General features: G+C 39.5%; 1 protein-coding gene across 19 annotated transcripts in view; it reads left to right on the forward strand.

Moving 5' to 3' along the window:
* Clasp1 (cytoplasmic linker associated protein 1) overlaps positions 1-20,069 on the forward strand; it is a 264,734-nt gene that overhangs the window by 177,296 nt on the left and 67,369 nt on the right. For 10 of the 19 annotated variants that reach the window (XM_023709748.1, XM_023709755.1, XM_023709757.1 and 7 more), the window contains 2 exons: positions 6,528-6,635; positions 10,631-10,798. In XM_023709748.1, coding sequence (XP_023565516.1) covers positions 6,528-6,635; positions 10,631-10,798 — 276 coding nt within the window. Of the gene's footprint in view, positions 1-6,527; positions 6,636-10,630; positions 10,799-17,234; positions 17,343-20,069 lie in introns of all 19 variants that reach the window. The other 9 variants (XM_023709745.1, XM_023709750.1, XM_023709751.1 and 6 more) reach the window with 1 other exon arrangement.

Here is a 20,069-nt window from a genome sequence, read left to right on the forward strand (position 1 = left end):
GGGATTGAACTAGGGCCTTGCTTACACATACTAGGCAAGTACTGTCCCACTTCTACCTGTAGGCTATATATTTATATATTTATATAATTATATTTTAGTTTTAAACTTCGGAAGTTTGTTAAATATCTTACTTAAGAGCCTCTGAGACAAGAAAAGGTAGGCTTTCATCAGGGTGAAGCAAAGGGATGACTTTGAATCTATAGTTGATGTTCTAAATTAAAATGTAAGTAATATATGTGTACTCTAGCAATTTTATTAGTGTTTGAGAAAAAGGCAGGAGTTACTTATTGCATATCTCAAGGGACCTTTGTAATAACTGACTAGAACTAAAAACTTTTCAAAAATAAAGTATTTCTAGGTTTCTTTTTATTATGTTATATGCATTAATTTTAGGAATGTAGATAAATGAAGATTATGTTCATGAGAAAATTTATGATTAGATGTTATAGCAAACATACTCTTTTTGAAGGGTAATATCTTAGGAAAAGCATAGTCGTATTTTTCTCAAGATAGTTTAAAATGGAAAGTTACACTGCTCTAATGGCCTGCAGGTATTAACATATTGATAGGTTCAAAGAATAAATAATCATCATGTAAGGGTCAAAGTGCATATATCAGTTTAACTTTTGAGTTTAAGTAAAAGTATTCAATAAATATTATGTAGCCTTACCTGCTCATGTGGCAGGGGAATTTATATATTTTAGTTCACTTTTACTGGGATACAAAATGTTTACTATTTCCCAAGAACTACCTGTATATCCCAAAACTCTAAATTTTAAGTAATTTGCCTCCCTCCCATTTTCTTGAGGCAGAGTTTCACTCTGTTGCCCAGGCTGGCCTTGAACTCACATCCCAGGCTGGCCACAAACACACAGTAGTTCTCCTGCCCCAGTCTCCCAAGTTCTCGGATTATAGGCATGCGTGACTACACCCCACCATAGTCTGCCTTTTAATGCAGTGGGAAAACCATGTGTGTTTGTGTATAGAAATAAAAAAATGTTGGGCTTATTTTGTATATTTTTGAATATAGAAACTATTCTTCTCAGAGAATTAGATGAAAATAGCACAATTTATAAGAGATCCAGCAGACTAAGCACTTGCTTAGGTAAGCGCAGGGGCCAGGGTTCGATCCCTGACTCTGCCCCCGGGTGCACTGAGCCGGTGATGGAGTCCGGGCGTGGTGGCGCGCGCCTGTAATCCCAGCACTTGGGAGGCAGAAATCAAGAGGATCACTACTAATGTGGGCTGTGTAGTGAGACCCTGCACACACACAAAAAAAAAAAAAAAAAAAAAGAAAAGAAAGAAAGAAAGAAAGAAAGAAAGAAAGAAAGAAAACGAAAACAAATTTATAAGAGATCAAGTTCTCAAATTGTGGCTCTGTCAAATTGTCACTTTGACTAGAAGTTGGTTTAATTGTACCTGCAAGCAGCAAGATGTACAACAGATGTGTATGACAAAATAACCTTCCTGCTGTAATGAGGATTGAGATTGAAGCCCTTTTCATCTTTGTAATCTGTAAATTGAGAATTTACTGTAATTTTTGTAAACGTAGAGGACAAAAAACCTTAAGGACATGAAACTACCCTGGGGATTTTTGTCATAGGCTACTATCAAGGTAGGGAAACCATCCCGGTAAATTAAACCTGGGTACCAGGTACTCTTCTGAGATCTTTTCCAGAAAAATGGATATGTGATTGAAAAACAATCTTCATCAGCAGTGTTAAAAGCCCTGAAATAAAAGCACTCTTTTTTCCTTCTAGGAAAGTTGAAGACTTTGTATTCTTGTTACAATTTGTTTTCTTCTAGGTCTGTACTTCTCTGATTAGGTTGAGTTTTGTTCATACATCTCTTATCCCTTCCTCTAGAAACTTTCTTCTGTCGTTTTTCAGTTATCTTTTAAAAAAAATTTCTCTAACTTACATTGACTTTTTTCTTTTACCTCTGTTCTCTGTCATAGATCATAGTGTAGAGCTGGTATGTATTTTTCACTATTTGTTGCAGTTCCTGAGTGAGCTTCATTTTTCCTAATGACCATGGAGCATTCTGTGTCATTTCTTTAAGACATATTCAGGGACTTTTGGTAATTTGCCAACTTAACAGAGTAGAAACAAGACAAAACACTTATAAAAGAAATCTGCCTAGTATATATAACACAACAAAGTCACTACGTGGCGGCATTCCCCCCGGCCCCCAAGTGAGGAAAGTTCCAACCCAACAAGGGGTTCAAAAATTGGATTTTAAGATGCTCTGGGGCCAGTTAGTAATGCGTCACTAGATCAGACCAAAAACAAGACTTTAACTTCAAGTCCATTCAAGGGGGAAGTTAGGAGTTGGCACTCAGCCAGCATCGCCAAGTCCCCCCTGCGCCCCTGAGAACATGTGGACTAGTGGAGAAAGAAAAAGTCTTGTCTTCAACTTGGCACAGTATCTGTGTGACTTTGACCTGGAACGAAGAAATAGCAGACTTCCTCGGTAACGTATAATAAAGCTGTATTCTCATGCTGAGTTGTGATTGTAGTTTATTTACCTGTGGTGCTGCGAGCCTCCAAGCTGATAGTAAAGTGGTCTGCGTGTGGCCTCTAAGGTGCCGCTGGGAGCGAGCCCTGAACGTCCACAGAAGCAGCCACTTACAAATCAGATTCCTTGGGTGTCCACAGATTAAAATCAGCCAAATAAGAGCTTCCTTCCTGTGAAAGAATAAAATTTCATAACAATAGCTTAAAAATAACAATCAATATATGATATATTATTATCTTAGCAAATGTGAGCTTATATGTAAATTACATCCATTGTATGTGGGATAAAACAAAAGTAAAAACAGGTTTTTTAAAGGACTTAAAGATCTGTTATAGAGTGTAAAATAAACATGTTTAAAGTATTTAAGAGAAATAACGAAGTAGCATTTTCTGCAAAATTTAATATATAGTATTTGGTGGCCAGAATGATCCTGCAGATTGCCACCCAGCTTGAAACTGAAGCAAAAACCAGAGCCCTAGAGGGTGATGCCTGAAGCTGGCCTTTACCCTGAGTTACAGGCTGAACCCTGGGCCGGTGGGCATTTCCTGTGACTGCACAGGACGGGGCCGGGAGGTGAACTCAAGCCACCCCAGACTGGCCAATAAGAAGTGAACTTTACCAACCTGAAGAGGAGAATAGGTTAGTTTTCTCACCCTACCTTTGGTATTAGATAGAACTGGAAGTAAACTTGGCTCCCTGATTACTTTGCAGCTATGGGATGGGCCTCCACTCAAAGTGCTGTTAATTGCACTGCCACTGTGGTCTGCAAAACCCAAGTAGATGAGCCATTTTAAACCAGCTGTGGGTAACTGCACCCACAGGACACTAACGAAAGCACATGCAGGCTGTCTTGGAGGAGCTCAGTTCCGTCTAGAGCTTAGTGCATTCTCATAAGTGGTACTTAGGAGAGTCTCATAAGTCCACAAGAGGAGCGATTTTTACTTTTCAACATTTAAAGAAATAAGAAATTTTAGAAAGGGGTAATGGACTATTTGGAATGACCAAGAAAATTTTGAAAACTGAACTTCTAGATGAGAAAATATAGCAGATTGTTGAAACCAAAAACTTAGTACATAATTGAGCTGCAAAATCAATGTAGCTCTCAAAAAGACAAAAAAAAAAATCAATGTAGCTGAAGCTAGAATTCGTGAATTAGATAAGAAATTGTCCTTCTAGACAATGTGATAGGTGAGGTTAAATAAATGAAAGCTAAAGAAGTTAAGCATTAAAAAAAAAAAAGTAGTTAAGCATGTCTGATTAGAGTTTAAGGAGGAGAATGAGGCAGAGACAGTATGTAAAGAGAAAATGATTGGGAACTTTCACAATTGATGACAATAAAACATGCTGAAAAAGCTAGTAAATTCCAAGCAAGACAAGAAATTTACAGTTGAACACACCATAATGAAATTAAAGATATATATATATATATATATATATATGTATATATATATATATATATAATTTTATTGAAGCGATTAGAGAAGGAAACTATCACAAAGGAAAGCAAGGGGGTGAAAAAAAATAAAAGTCAGTGAATTGGAATCAGATTGATGGATCATCATGTATATCCTATTTTTTTCTCTTACAGTTTTGTAGAACGTTACCCTTGTGAAAAACTGGGGAACAACACAGTCCCTTTATATTTCATATGTGCATGTGAGTCTATTAAAAAAGATTTACTTTCAGAAAGAGGGAGCCATTAAAACATTCCATTCCCTCAAAAGTATGATAGAAGTTATGTTTTTACTAATATTTTAATCTATAAGATCAAAGATAGAAGGGCTGGGGAGATGGCTCAGTAGAATAAGCGCTTCCTTAGCAAGCACAAGGACCTGAGTTCAATCCCTGGTTCTGAAAAAAAAAAAAAAAAGATCAAAGATAGAAAAGTTTATCTTTAAAAAATTGAGCCAAAGAAGACAAAAACAAAGGAAAATGAAAAATCAGGAGAAAAAGTATTCATATAGAATTATAAAAGTAAGCTCAAACAATTCAGAATAACTAAAGCCTTGCACATGGCCTATATGTCTTTCAAGAGATGAATAGATAAAGCAAATTTATATATACTGGTGCTACTCTGCCATTTGTAGGAAAAATCGATGTACCTCGACCCCATGTTGACACACAAGCATAAAGGTCATGTGATTTATATGAGAAACCCAGAATATGCCATATAAACAAGGTGCTAAATAAGATATAATAGGAAAAAATATTTTTTAGCCTAAATTCTTCTGTTTCCAAATCTGATAGGTGATATATGGTATTCTGTCATCTTAATTTTTGTCTTACAAATCTGAGTAATTTCATACAAAGCCATTTGTCTTCCCTTTTAATGTCTATTCCTGTTTGTTTTTTCCATTCTTCTGTGGCAGTGGTATGCTGGTGCTGGTCAAGAGCACCAGTTGTGAAGTTTTCAGAAAATTTGTATGCTGGTGAATATCGCATCAGTAGCCTGAGGTGGGGACTGGTGGGAAATATGCACACTGTGTAAACTAGGAAACACCACAAGTCAGTAGATGTCTCTGAGCTGCACGTTAGCGTGCCACTGCGCTTCTTATGGATCCTGTCACCTAGGAAGGAAAGTAGGCCTTTGTGCTAGAATTTGCAAATGATTCCTTTTAATTTACCTTTTTCTTAAGTTTGCTCATAGTTTTCTGCTTGATATATGATGAAGTTTTAAAAAAATTAAGTAGTCAAATTTATCATCATTTACTGTTACTGTTCATTTGCAATGTGGCGTTTAAACCCAGGGCCTCAGACATGCTAGGCAAGTACTCTACATTGAACCATACCAATGCTGAAAGCTTCAATTTTTTTTTTTTTTTAAGGTTTCTAATTTCAGATTATGAAGGACTTCACTGTGAGTTGCAAGGAAACTCTTATGTTTTTTTTTTTTTTTTAGAATGTTATGTTTTATATTTTAATTTTAGGGTATAAATTATGAAGTATGGTTCTAATTTGTTTTTCCAAAGTAAAACAGTAGCGAATGAGATTCAGTACTATATTTTTACAGTCTAGTGAAGTGTGCTGGACTTATACCAGTTCTTGTGGATTGAAGCAAAGACAAAGCTTATAGGGGAAATCATAGCTTGATGATTTTCTTGCAAGAGACTGAATTAGAAGTTTGCTTTCAATTTATAGTAAAAGAACAGAGCAAATTCAAAAAATAATGCTCTGCAGGATTAGTAAAAAGGGCTTACTTTTCAGGCTCAATAGGTATAGATATACATTTAAAAAATCTTTTTTAACTTGAAGAAAAATCCAGTTGTTTTTGTACATTCATCTGATATGAGTGATTCAGTTGTTTTAGCTCAGTGACTTAGGAGAATCAAAGGTCCTCATTCACAGCCCAGCCAGAGAGGCACAGGTATCTACACTGGTCCTGGGACATTGCACAAAGAAGTCTCCTTGCTTCTCTGTTCCCTCATCTTAAGATGTGGAATGGTCTGTATGTTGTGAGGGGTCTGAGCTGAATATGTACAGTTGCTAATAGAGGAACTTTTAATTTATGTAGATTCTAGAATTTGTGCACACATTTCCCTGTACTTCTATTAAACCATCAATTTGAGTTATATATGTATTTTTTCTTTAATGCTGTGGTTTCTTTTATTGTTGCTTATCTCCATTTCTTAGACCTTTTTAAGACTTAGGAGGATTTGTTTTTCTGTATTCATTTTTCAGATGCCAGAGTAGAAAAGATTTTGCACAATTTAAAAAGCCAGTAGGAATTCAGAATGGTCCCTTTTTCCCTGTCAGACCTGATTCTGATTGGATTGTGCAAAGAGAGGCATTTTATGTTCCCGTGAAGCTGCAGAAGCCCACCCTATGGCCAACTTCTAACAGACCTTTATTCTTCATCGCCTTCCTGTGGTCTTGTAGTGCGGGACCCCTGAGCTCTCTCCTCATGTGGTTGGCCCATCAGCTCCCCTTGCTCCTGGTGTGGGTTCTTCTCTAAGCTAGGTCATACTTACTTACAGTGTTTATGGAAACATTGTCTTTGCTGTGTCCTCCAGGTCGGATCCGCACAAGACGACAGAACTCTGGGAGTGCCACCAATGTCGCCTCTACTCCTTCTGACAGTCGGGGCCGCAGTCGTGCTAAAGTTGTTTCTCAATCTCAGCGTAAGAAGTATATTTTATGCTCCCCATTATCTTAGCTTCATTCAGCAGCTCCTTCTGCACCTGACAGTTCAGTGTTTGCACTGATCTGAGGAAGGGAAACGTTTTTATGACTCTTAAGATACTGTGAATAACTACCTTGCCATTTGGTAAGCTTGCAAGATGGGGCATTCGGTTAGGCATGCCTTCATCTTCTTTCCAGGGAACTGTTTTGTGTTTTTAAACATTGTTCTCTCCCTGTAGTTGAAGTCTCTCAAGTTGAAACTTATCTGTTCTGTGACCCACATTTGTATTGATCACCCTACTGATATAGTTGTAAGGCAGAACTATAAATGCCAAGTAGTATTTTCTAGTAGTGAATAAGTAAATCCATGAAAAGCTCCTCATTTGCCCCTCTGTGCTCACTCTTGCCGGCCCCTGTCCTCTTGTCTTTGTGGGCTCTTCTTCGAGTTTGCTTCCACGATTGCTTTTCTGTGTATGTGGAGTCACTTTGCTTGCTAGCCTCAGCAAGGAAAGCAACATGGCAAATGGGTTCCCTCTGGCCATCTTGCTGCACACACAGCTGGGTACTGCAGTGCTCCTGGGCTGGGTGAACACAGGGAGGAAGTCTCCCGACCCTAGGAGCACACCCAGCCCAGCACCTTACCTGACCAGAGTCTGTACCACTGTGGCAGCATGGCCATCTGGCTGGTATAATAGAGCACTATCTGTGGCCAGCCCTCAGGCTCTCCTGTAGTGCTGGGGCAGCCTTTTGCAGCTCCTTCTGAATTTAGATCCTTTCCCATGTCTCTTTTAGTGATTGTAGTCCTCATGTTAAACAAGCTTCACTCTTTTTTGCAAAGATAGTGAAAGATGAATCCTATTAGTTGCTCCTGTTGAGGGTATGGAACCTCTGGACGTAGATTGTCTGCACTGCAAGTGTGGGCCTCAGTGCCAGGCATACTGGGCACCTTTGCATCCTGGCTCTGATGTGATGTTGAGCTAACCTGCTAACCCGTGTCAGTTGCTAACAAGGCCTACTACATGGGGAATGTGTGAGGATGTGGTGACAGATGGGGCTGAGTGGGCAGTCAGTAGACAAAGCCAGTTGTAGAACCATAGTAACTGCACAGTGGAGCGCTGGCCTCCTGTTTGTGGTTGAAAGATTCCTTTATCCCTTTCTACTTCCGTAGGCTCAGGAAAGAGGGTTGGGGTAGATTGCTGTGAATACAGTGAGACTAGACTGAGTTCATTAGAACAACAGTGCCTTACCAGTACGCCTTTACCTGGGTTTTCATGCAGATCCCTGCGCAGGTGCAGCCCAGAGGCTGCTGCTCTGGGACCTACGCCTTGCTTCTGGCCTTCTGCTGAGCTCTGGTCCCTGGAGCACAGCAGAACATAATGTTCCAGTCATGACCTCATAAACATGGGTCAAGTCTTGTTGACTTTATCTTTTTTATTTTTTGTTTTGGCGGAACTGGGGATTGAACTCAGACTCTTGTGCTTGCCAGGGAAGCGCTTATTCCACTGAGCCATCTCCCCGGCCCGGGTCAAGTCTTAAGGGAAGGAATTCTCCACCCAAAGTGTTCAGGGTTGAAACATAGGTTAATGTAAATAAATTTAAGGTGGTTAAGGTTAAAATCCTTTCTCTAGTGGGATGAAGGGGATGGTACAGCTTTATGTCTTCAGACTTACTCTGAACTTTGGCTTGGCGCCCACTTTAAAAGCCATTCAGTTTTTCTTTACTTGCCTAATCACACCCACAGGACAGTGGACCACCAAATAGCAGCCCACGGTCTCGCTGTACCTTAAGTTTATGCATATAAATGAAATATTTTAAAAATTTAATAAGAGTTTTAAATATATTCATTATAAATGTAGATGCGGTAATATTCATAGTGTTGGTTTAATATTAAGTGGATTTTATTAATGTCTTAAAAATAGGCCTATTTTAAATATTGGAGGGTTAAAGAGAGACATGGGACATTCAGGCGAAACCAGTTGGTAGCCCTAACTGTTCTCTATGTAGCAAGCACCGCTGAAGATGTAGTGGCACCCGCATGAGCCCAGTGCCATGCGCCTCTCAGGGTGCTCAAAGCTGGGGGAGGTGGGGAGATGTGGTCTGGCAGGGCGAGATACTTGTCCTGTTCTCTCCATGTCTCTTACAAGCGTTGTCCCTGGCATAGTGTAGATTTATTGGTGAAAAGATCTACAATAAATGCGAACAGTGTAGTAAGTACAAAATGAATGTATGAAGAGAGTAGGAGAAACAAGTCCTAAGAACAGTAGCTCTTTTGCTAATATTTTGCTAATGTGTTTGTAAACAAGATACTCATGTTGTGTTGCATGCTGACCCTCTGTATTGTGTTGTCTTTTGATTCACTTTTTGCCTGTCCTTTGCTCTGCTCTCATAATCAAGGATCCAGATCTGCTAATCCTGCTGGTGGTAAGCCATATCTCTTCTTGCATTCTTTGTACAGTGTTAATTTCTTTAGTATGAGCTTCATTAATCTTTCTGCATTTTTTTTTCTGTATGTTCAAATACTAGTCTGAAGTGTATTTCTTTTCTCCCTTTTGCATAGTTTAGTAATTGTGTATATCCTCAGATTTATAGACAAAATTAATAGGCCATGAGATATTTCATACATATTGCTGATTTTTGCAGTGATTTTTTTCACTTTATAGTTACTCATTCTGAGGTGTTAATTTTTTGTGAATAGTGTCTCAAGTAACTCATTTGATGGCAAGCTTTTGAAATCTGTATTTTTAAATGATAGGTATTTTAAAAAATCTATGTACCCATGTGTATGTATATGTATGTATATGTTTATTTATTTATTTGTGTGTGTGTGTGTGTGTGTGTGTGTGTGTGTGTGGCCAGCTCAGCCCACCAGGGGGCGGGCTGGCTGGCATGTGGTGCTGGGGGATTGAACTGTGGTTCCTGGGCTTTGCTAAGCTTGTTCTAAGTAGGTGCTTTAGACCACTGAGCCATCTCACCAGCCCCTGTATGTATATGTGTATGAATATATGCATACACATATATGAACGGTTACCAGGTAATTGCTGTTTAAAATGCTTTTTTTCTGGGTCATTTGAGTATATAGTTGTGCTTTACATGAGTCTGGTTGCAAACCAACTCAAATTCAGTGGGTAGGTTCAATGTTGACTTTGTGGAAATTTGATCCAGTTTGCAGCCAGTTCAGTTTGCAACCAGAATTGTGGAAAGAATTAAGTTCGTGAAGACTGAGGAGATAGCTCAGCATCATAAGCACCTGCCTGGCAAACGCAAGGTCCTAATCCCCAGTACCACACACACACACAAAAACAATCCATTAAGATCATGAACTGAGGTTCCATTGTATAACTAGCCACATTTTCTAGGATTGCTGGTATGTTTGAACCTATTCCTATCATTTCATTTTGTAATTTTTTTTACCATATTTATGTGTTTTATCCCCTCTTTTTTCTTCTATTTGTTAGATTAATTGAATTCTTAATTAACACATGGATTCATTTTGTCCAATACTTAAGAAATAAACATTATGGTTCTTCAGAAGTTACACTTACATTTTCACAGCATCTTACAGAATCATAAAACAGTTGGAGCTAGAGATATAGCTCAACGGAAGAGCGTTTGCCTGGCAGGCCCAGGGCCCTGACTTTGTCCCCAGCATCACTGAACAAAACAAGAAGCAAACACCTTTGTGGCTATTTAGAGCCTTGCTGGGAGCAGGGAGATGCTGCTGGTAGCCAGTCTGCTCTTTTGCATTAGAAGTTCTGCAGTCACTTCCGTGGCACTGTACCCATGGCGCTCCCAAGCCTTGGTGTCCTTTAATGATACATGACATTCTTTCATATGCCAACATTTTTAAAGAATTAGTACTACCATGAACTAAAATGCTACATATACACAAAATTCTCTTAATGTATGACCCAAATTGGTATATTAAAAACTTCTGGAGTTTTTAATTTATTGCTGAGTTTATATCTTATTCTTTTTTGTTTTGCTTTCATTTTAGCTGGCAGCCGGTCAAGTTCCCCAGGAAAACTGTTGGGAAGTGGTTATGGAGGTCTTGCTGGGGGTTCCTCGAGAGGCCCACCTGTGACACCATCTTCAGAGAAACGAAGCAAGATTCCCAGGAGTCAGGGATGCAGCCGAGAAACAAGTCCAAACCGAATTGGACCAGGTAAGGGTTTTCAGACCTTGGGCCACCATTCTCAGCTTGATCACAGTCTTGGTTCTAATCTAATGACTGTGTCTATTGCAGGAAACAGAAATCTTTTTGAAATGAGAGTGTGACTTTCTGTTAAAAAGATATTTTGACTCATTCTGTATATGGGTTATGGCACATTGGTATCACTTAGTATCAAAAAATAATGTGGGATTTTTGGTCCAAATTAATGAGAAGGAGTTACATCATTTTAAGCTTTTGTGATTTGTAGTCATTTTGTAAAATTTTTGATGGCGAAATAGCCAAAAGTTTTCTCTTGAAATTTGAAGCAATGTTTTCATTTTTCTTTCATTCTTTCAACTAACTAGCCATTCAGTTATATTAAGTTTCAAAAGCAGTTTCTAGGGTCCCCATTGATTTTAATTTTGATTGTCACTTGGCTGGTAAAGCCTATGATATAGTTACTTTAACATGATTTTGTTGAAACATGAACTCTAAGAATGATAAAATCCATGACATTTTGTGTTGTAGCATTTGACTTCTTTGTAATAGTGTGTAGTCATATGAATTACACTTAGCTTAAAGACAATTTATTAAAATCTAACATCTAATTTTTTATATAAAAATGTAAACATTTTCTCTTTATGTCATCTCTATCTGCTTTCTAAAGTGTAACTCTATTAATATAAAATTTGAGTAGTTGATCCTTAAATTCTGTTGGCTTACCTTTCACATTTATTCATTGCTCTTGTAAAAAATACTTATTTATTTATTTAGTACAGGGTCTTGCTACTCAGCTAAGCCTCGCTGTGATCCTTCTGTCTCAGCCTCCCCAGCACCACTGGGATTTCAGGCATGTGCCACCATGCCCAATTTCGAAGGCCAGCTTGGTGCAGGGCCGGCATGTGGTACCAGGGATCGAACCCGGGTCCTTGTGCTTGCCAGGCAGAGGCTTAGATTGCCAGGCTATCTCCCTGGCCCTTATTCATTGCTCTTAACAATTTTTACTTAAATGTTTTCTGTGATGTGCTGGGCACTTTGTTAGACTTGAGAATTAGACGGTAAATGAAACAAACCTTGCTTTTGACTTAAGAGTCCTTGTCATCTGTTGGGTAGAAGTGAAAATGTAAGAGTGTAATAAGTACTGTGATAGGCTCTGGGGCCTTAAACAGGTGTGTCTTAGCCCCTGTCCACTCCGATCCTCCCAGACTTTCTACTAAAGGAGGCCTCTGAGAATAGGTCCTGTTTTTTAGTACAAGGTGGCATTAGCCAAGATAGGGACGTAAGAGAAAGACGTTCTACGGAAGCAAGAAACTAGTGCAGGAATAGTTGGGCGAGAAAGAGCCACAGGGACTCCATTTTGCTACCCCAGACTGAGGGGTGAGGAGTAGATAGGGAGCCAGGATCACAGAGGTGGGAGTGCTTCAGCTCAAGAAAAGTTTTGGAGGTACCTGAGCCAGGAGGGGTCGGGGCAGCTACTTAAGAATGGATAGGAGTTGGTTTGAAATCACGTGTCCAAAGCATGATGAGCTATGTGGTGGGGTGTTACCTCTCCATGATGAGCTATGTGGTGGGGTGTTACCTCTCCATGATGAACTGTGTGGTGGGGTGTTACCGTCTTCCTCTTGGTGCTCTGGGGGTGGTTTCCGAGCTCACAGCTCGTTTGAGGGTTGATGTGGCTTCAAGCAATGAAAAGGCCAACGCTTATAGCTCAGCTGCTCCTCTGATTTTGCAGCATATCTCTGTTGGGGTCTGATTTTGTTTGGAAGAATATCAGATTTTAAATCTCTGAGATTTTAGCTATTCTTACCCATACATTATTATTTTACTTTTAAGAATTCTTTTCTACTTATGATTTAAAAAAATTTTTTTAAAGATGCTGTTTTCACTCTCTTGAAATTAAGAAATAACCCAACTTTGGTGATCCAGTGTAACTGTGAGACTCGGTGTCCCGTGGTCTGACAGGAGCGTGTGCTGTGTGCAGCTGAAAAGGTGGCATTTGATAAGCTTGTAAGGTGTATTTTGAAACATGACTCGAAATTAAAAAGGCTTACTTTCTTCCAAAGATTTCTTGTTCAAGGTATTATTTTAAAGAAAATTAAATTCTTGATACTTGTTTAGGAGATTAGTGATGTGTGAAGCTTTGAGATACTCTGTACAGTTCTGACTAAAGATACTTATTACAATTTTGGTACATTCTTGAGAATATCCAAAGAAATATATATGAATAAAGTGTACCTTTCCATGTGTATAGCACCAGAAATTCCATTTTACAGGGTAGCAGGGTATATTAACTTTTTCCAATAATAGATTATTACTGTGATTATAAATATTTGCTTGATATAGCAACTTTAAATACAAATATCTAGAAAAGAGGCAGCATCTTTTTAAGAATATTTTCTAAAATTTCCAAACCAAGGGCCAGGGAGATGGCTCAGTGGAATAAGCGCTTCCCTAGCAAGTGCAAGGGCCTGAGTTCAATCTCCAGTTCCGGCAAAAAATAAAATAAAATTCCCAAACCAGTCAATTCAGCATTGTTTATCAATAGGTAATTGAGGCTTAGAACTTGCACTGAGAGTTAATTCTACTTATCTAGAAGTTATATTTTAATTCAGTTATGTCTTTTGTTTAAAATATTTCTCAACTAAATTTTCTTTTCTCATTTGTTTTAAGAACTATCAGTGATTTTCTTTGGCATTTAAAATTTCTTAAAAAGGCTATATTTCCTGTTCAATTACCAACTATTTGGGAAAATATATTTGTAAATCATCACTGTTTTGTATTTTAAAGACAAAAAAGGAATTTACAGATAGTAAAGCCACATAGCCAGCATCTTTAGTAATTATATTTTACCTGTTTGCCTTTGGTTCTCTGCTTCATTAAGAAAGCCCATTAAAAATATACTTGACATTTTTACAGATGATATTTTATGGATATACATGTAAATGTTTTAAGATTTTCTGATTAAAAATATTCTTGGAGAATTAAAATTAGGTAATTCATTTTAACTGTGAAGTTAGACTTATTGTGACCTGAAAATACATACCTCACCTGGAGGCGCTTGTCCTGTCTTTAACCTCTGGTTTTCATTAATCTTGTATTTTTGCTTTTGGTATGAATTCTGGTTGTATCCTTCCTTTTAAAGGCTAAAGTCAGGATGACGCTTGAAGCACTGAAGGTAGGAAAAAGTCTGTCAGAAAGGAAAACTGGTCATGTGGTCATTCCAGGCTTCTTAGCATTTCTGTCCGCGCCTGGCTCAGCCACCTAGGAATACTGCTTTTAGAAAGTTCAAGGGGCAAGTGTATTTTCTTTGTATCCCTTCCTCTTGTATTTGTCCATGTTCAGTTTGGGGATGTAATAAAGAAGCAAGTGGACTTGTTCTCTGTTATTTTTATTGTTTTTTACTTTATGTCTTAGCTGTAAAAATAATTAATGCGTAGTTATTTTAAATAACTCTTTTCTAGATTCTCAGTCTTTGGAAGTAGTGTTATAAGTGATCTTGTGATTTAAATTATCCAGCATTTGAACTACCTGTGTCACCTATTTAATAAGGTGTGGGGCATCTGTGAGCAGATTTTTCATAAAAGTGCAAACAGAGTTCCTCTGTGTGTTATTACTGGCCAGATGTTAGCAAGCCAGTCAGTACAGATAAGGGGGATGAAATACCTGGATAAAGTACTAGGAGTGTAAACTTTGTTAAGAAGTTAGAGATGCTGTTATCCAGTTTTTATGGGTGTGGCACTCCTAACGCTGTCTGCTTATCAAAGCAAGCTCACCCCGAGAACATTCATTTCCCTTTGTTGTTGTAATATATGAAGTTGACTTAGGGTTTGGGTAAAAATTCAGAAGCAATCAGATATAAACTGTTAAGAAAATGTTCAAGGGGCTGGGGAAATGGCTCAGTGGAATAAGCGCTTCCCTGGCAAGCATAAGGGCCTGAGTTCAATCCCCGGTTCCACAAAAAAAAGAAAAAAGAAAATGTTCAACTTAGCATATACTTAGATGAAAAGCTATCAGCAGGGCTGCTTTTATTTCATTTTATAAAAAAATGTATTTAGTACAGGGTCTCACTACACAGATTGCACATGTAGTAATCCTATTTTCAGCCTCCCAAGTGTTGGGATTACAGGCATGTGCCATCATGCCCAGTCTTTTTTTTTTTTTTAGTAGGGTCTACAGGGTCTCACTATGTAGATTGGACTCATAGTCATCCGCCTGTGTTCAGCCTCCCAAAGAACTGAGATTACAGGCACACACACCACCACGCCCAGTCTCAATCACCATCTCAGCGCGCCCCTGGGGCGGGGCCAGCACAGCATCCCACGGATTTGGGATTGAACTCTGGCCCCTGCGTCTGCCTAAACAGGAGCTTTAATCCACTGAGCTATTTGGCCGGCCCATTTCATTTTTGATGGAGCAGTTGTCTACTCTGTTTTGGAGTACATATTAGAGTAAGACAAGATTTTCATGTATGCATTTATCAAAGATGTTAGAACTACTTACATATGTCCGTTGTGTTGCAGTATCCTCATTTAAATGATGAGGTGCTTACTTCTCCTTTTTCTAAGGGGAGGCTGTACCTATAGAGGCCAGTGGCTGGACCAGTGAGGTGGCTTGGAATTGGAATGGTCATTTCAAGATGTCCTGAGAAGATAAATAGTATTGCTTTGTGTATTCTAGGGAGTTTCTCCACACTGGTGGACTTGATAGACACTCCAGTGTTTTGATGGATTTAATTTGGCACCTACTATTTTTGATTTCTCTCTAGGAACTGTTTAGAATGTTACCAAGAATTGCTGATTAAATAGCACTACCTGTTTGAGCAAAAATTCGTGCATTTCATGTCACTCTGTAAAAGTAAGGAAGAGTAGGAACTTTTAGGGAAGCGTAAGCCCTGCTCGGCCTATTTTCAGACTGCGTTTCTGTGCCAGACCTTTCCTTGCCTGAGCGTGGGGATCGCTAGCAAGCCTTCACGGGTCATCTTCAAGCTCAGCACTGAGCACTGAGCACTGAGCACTGAGCACCGAAGGATGTTTGCTTCATTTGCTACTTGCACATTCTTCCCTGGAGAGTTTGATGGTTCTGGTTTGTAAGACATTCTTGTCAGGCTGCTCAGTAAATCTTTGCTCTGAAGTAACAGACTGTTCTCATTACAATATAGAAAACTTGCTTGCGTTGACATCAGTAAATCAAGTTTATTTCCAGAATCTCTGAGAAAGAAACTTCTGTCCAGACTAAGAAGTGGTAAATCTCTCAGGATAGAAATGGATACTGTTGTCTTTAGCTGTTACTTTTGGGATTTCAACTGCACACATTCAGTATGCAGTGTTGTTTCTGAGTATTAGGCCAGTTAACATACTTAGGTTTTCTGAGGTTCAAGAAATAAGGGTATTGTGGTCTTCTTGAGCTTCACAGCCAAGTTATTAGACCATAGGCTCTTCATACAATTTTCTTTATAAACTCAGTGTTTTATACCATGAGGAGGATAAACCTTACCCATAGATAATTATAAAATAATGAACTGTCCTCAGGCCAGGGAGGTATCTCTTGCCCAAATGCTTATCAAAATAAATATACTTGGTATAGACTTGGGGGCGGGGTAAGAATGAATCCATGGAGGTGCTTAGAAGGTACCACAGGAAGGATCTATGTATATTTCCATAGGAGAAAAACAGCTTGACTGCTGGGACAGAAGATGAAAAGGCTGCAGTCCTGGCTTACATCTGCATTTCACTGGGAGTGGGCAGGCCTCCCTCCAAGTGTGCTGACATTTGGCTTCTCTTAAAGAAGCCCGCCTGGGAGAAGGGAGCTCTCTTGCCTTTAACTGTGTAAGCTTATGGACTTCAGGGACCAGAGCCTATGTTACAGCTCTGACTTAATCCAAATTAAATTATATTTTTAAGAATTAAGTGCCAAGGAAGGGCCGGGGAGATGGCTCAGTAGAATAAGTGCTTGCCGGGCAAGCGCAAGGGCCTGAGTTCAATCCCCAGTTCTCCCCCCCCCCCACGAAAAAAAACAAGAAGAAGAAGAAAGCAAGCCTTGGGGAATGCAAGAATTAAGTGCCTATGAAAACAGCTTTGATTTTTTTTTTTTGTCCTGTTTTTGTAGAGTTTGCTAGAGCCATATAAAAACTGGTCTTTCTAAGCTTTTGATCATTTCCAAAGTTTGTGCTTTGAAATGATTTCATTTCTTACACTTGAGTATAATCTCCCTTTTATACTAAAATCCACAACTTTTTCGGGCACTGAACAAAGTCAAGTTTATCTCCACCCCCTTCTGTTAGCACCTCAATCCGTGAGACCTAGCATAGATAAGTTGTCCAGTTAACAGAAAGCCCCAGCACAATGTCATGATTTCTTTAACCAAATGTGACTGCCATTTTGTGAGTTTTTCTGTCTTCATTAAATTAAACTTGTTCACCTTCTCTGAAACCCCTCATGCTGCACACTAGCACGGAGCAGCCGTATCCCTCGACCCAGCATGAGTCAGGGGTGCAGCCGCGATACCAGCCGTGAGAGCAGCCGAGATACAAGCCCTGCTCGGGGCTTCCCTCCACTTGGTGAGTACATGGAGGTGCTGCCCAGGAGCAAAGAGTTCCTGTCCCTGCCCCCATGCTTGTCCGAGACACTGCTGGGTGGAATGACTGCTTTTCCTCCTCCGCTGTCCTGTGATCCTTTCTTCTCTTTCCCCTTCCTTAATCACCCTTCGTTGTCCCCCTCTGCATGCTTGAACTTCAGCAACTCCCAGAGGAAAAAAGCACCACTTCACTCCGCTCTCACCATTTGTAGCCAGTTGCTACCAGAGAAGCCCATCCTTGTGGTCATTTCCAACTTACTGCAAAATTCAGCCAAAGTTGATTGCTGCTTAAAAGTAAGGTTGATCCAGAGTTTATTCCTAGTCATACAATTTATCTTCAGTTTTACTAGGATCAGTTTATATGTGGTTTAATTCAAAGGAAACAAAAGTACAGTAGTGATAACATTCAGAACCCTAAACGAAGCCAGGTGTGCCGGCACACACCTGTACGTCCCAGCACTCTGGCAGGCCGAGGCCAGGAGGTGCTTAAGCCCAAGCCCAGCCTGGGCAATTCGAGCAAGAGCTTGTCTCAGAGTTTTAACAAAAGGACTGGGGATGTTATTCAGTATAAGAGCCCTGGGTTCAAATCCCAGTATTGCAAAATAAATAGTTTTTCTTGTTAACTTTTAATAGTCCTGCTCTTGAAAATGGACAGTATACCTTTTTATCTAATACAGTACTAGTACCTTAATCCTCAGAGGCATCTGTAAATGTACTTTTATGAAAAGGAAGGTTTTATATTCTTCAGTGATTATTTTTTAGTTCTTTGGCATATTATGTGCTATATAGATGTATGTGTTTCTCTTGATAAATATGAAAAGCGGAAATCATTTTTATGATTTAGCCAGATGTGGTGGTACAGGCCTGTAACCCCGGCATTCAGAGGCTGAGCCCAACAGATAGTTGTGAGTTTGAGGCCAGCCTGGGCTGTATCATGAGACCATGTCTCAAAAGCAAAACAAAACAGAAAAAAAAATAGGCCTCGAACTGAAATTATCCCATGGAGCAAGGACTACATCAATCTGTTTTTTACCATATAGTTATTCAACTGATCTTGTATCTATATAAATGCTACGACAGGAGGATGGTGTCCCATCAAATGCATGAGGTCTTCCTACTTGCCTCCTCTGTGACCCGCACACTGCCTCAGTTTTCTTCCTCAGTATCATCACTGTCAGTAAGCAGAGTCTAGATGATTGTCTTGCCAACTCATTATCCTTTACGAGGTACTGAAAAAGAGTAAGTCACACCTGCCAGTGCCTGTGCCTGACCTAGGGATTCCTTGCCTTACGTTGCAAGATGCTCTGCTGGGCTTAGAGCCCCTGATGGGGCAGCTTACCTGTGCATGCCAGCTATTCCACAGCCCCTGGATGCTTTGGAGCAGAATTCTCAATAAATCAGGGGCAGCCATGATTTTTTTTTTTCCCCTGAATGAACTGGTGATTTTTCCTTTTAAATTAAGGCTGTATATCTATGCATCCTTGCTTACTATTTGACCTTCAAAGAATCTATTATATGAGTAAACAAGTCCAATCTGTTTATTGATTATTTTGTCTCTTTGAAGCAATTCACTCTTTTATTTCGTACATGTGCTGGTATTTTAAAAATTGTCTGTGGAAGCAGCCTTTGTAATCTGGCATGTGGTCTGTGGACCAGGCAAAGTACGCTGAATTCTTGAAGTCCTAATGAACCTGTGTAATTGAGTTATCACATCTGGTTTTCTTGTTTCTTGATTTTGTTGTTTTGTTTTTAACCTCTGAGTAAGTAGATCTGCTTAACTGTGTTGGTGACAACCCAAGATGTTGAGGTGCACAATTGCTGTGACCCAGGCAGAAAATGTGGACCCTAACAATCACTAGCCTCTGCTAATGTCTTCTGTTGTGGTCAAGGAATAGTGAATGTCTTTTGATACACATTTGTAGACCATTTCCCCCCACAGGTTAAACCTGTCTCTAAAATTTGTGTTCAGCAGAAGCAGCAAGAGCTCCTATGCACACCTGTACTGTCCGGAGCAGTGAGCAGGTAGCACTCCCTCGGCTTCTGCAGTAGCTCTGGCAGGCACCAGCACCCGAGTCTTAGGGATTAAGCCGCCTTCTCAAGGTCACATAGCTGAGGGATGGAGCCTGGGTTTGCATGCAGGTTTGACTTCAGATCTGCCTCATCTGAAAGTGCCTTTGATAATTGTGTGTCATCTGTCCCTCAGTAATGTGCTGAATGCTTTTTGTGAGGCCAGGCAGGCATAGGTACTCAGCAAGTGCCCAAGACGTGTTTCTGATGATTTCCAGACCTAGGTTTCAGACCAGGGGATGCAGAGACACATCTCAGATGTGTTGTCCTCTGGGCACCTCCTACACCTTCTCTGAAGGCTCCTTTTTTCTCATTTATCTGAATAATAACTTTTCATTTCTTTTGGAAATTAGTAAAATTCTGCCTAGTGCCCTTTGAATCAGCTTATGTAGCCCACCTTTGTTACTGCTGTTATTTTAAAAGAAACATTAATTAACATAATTATGATTCAATGGATGCCCATTGCACAAAGAATGAGTTCCTCGTTCTTCTGTGGATACCAAACTATAGATGTTCTAATCACTTATATAAGATGGCATCATATTTACATGTAACCTACATACATCCTCATATCTACCTTAATATTTCTAGGTTATTTATAAACCCTAATACATTGTAAATTCTCAATAAATAGTTGCTGTTT

Source organism: Octodon degus, unplaced genomic scaffold (genome assembly GCF_000260255.1).
Source record: "Octodon degus isolate 3935 unplaced genomic scaffold, OctDeg1.0 scaffold00014, whole genome shotgun sequence".
NCBI lineage: Eukaryota > Metazoa > Chordata > Mammalia > Rodentia > Octodontidae > Octodon > Octodon degus.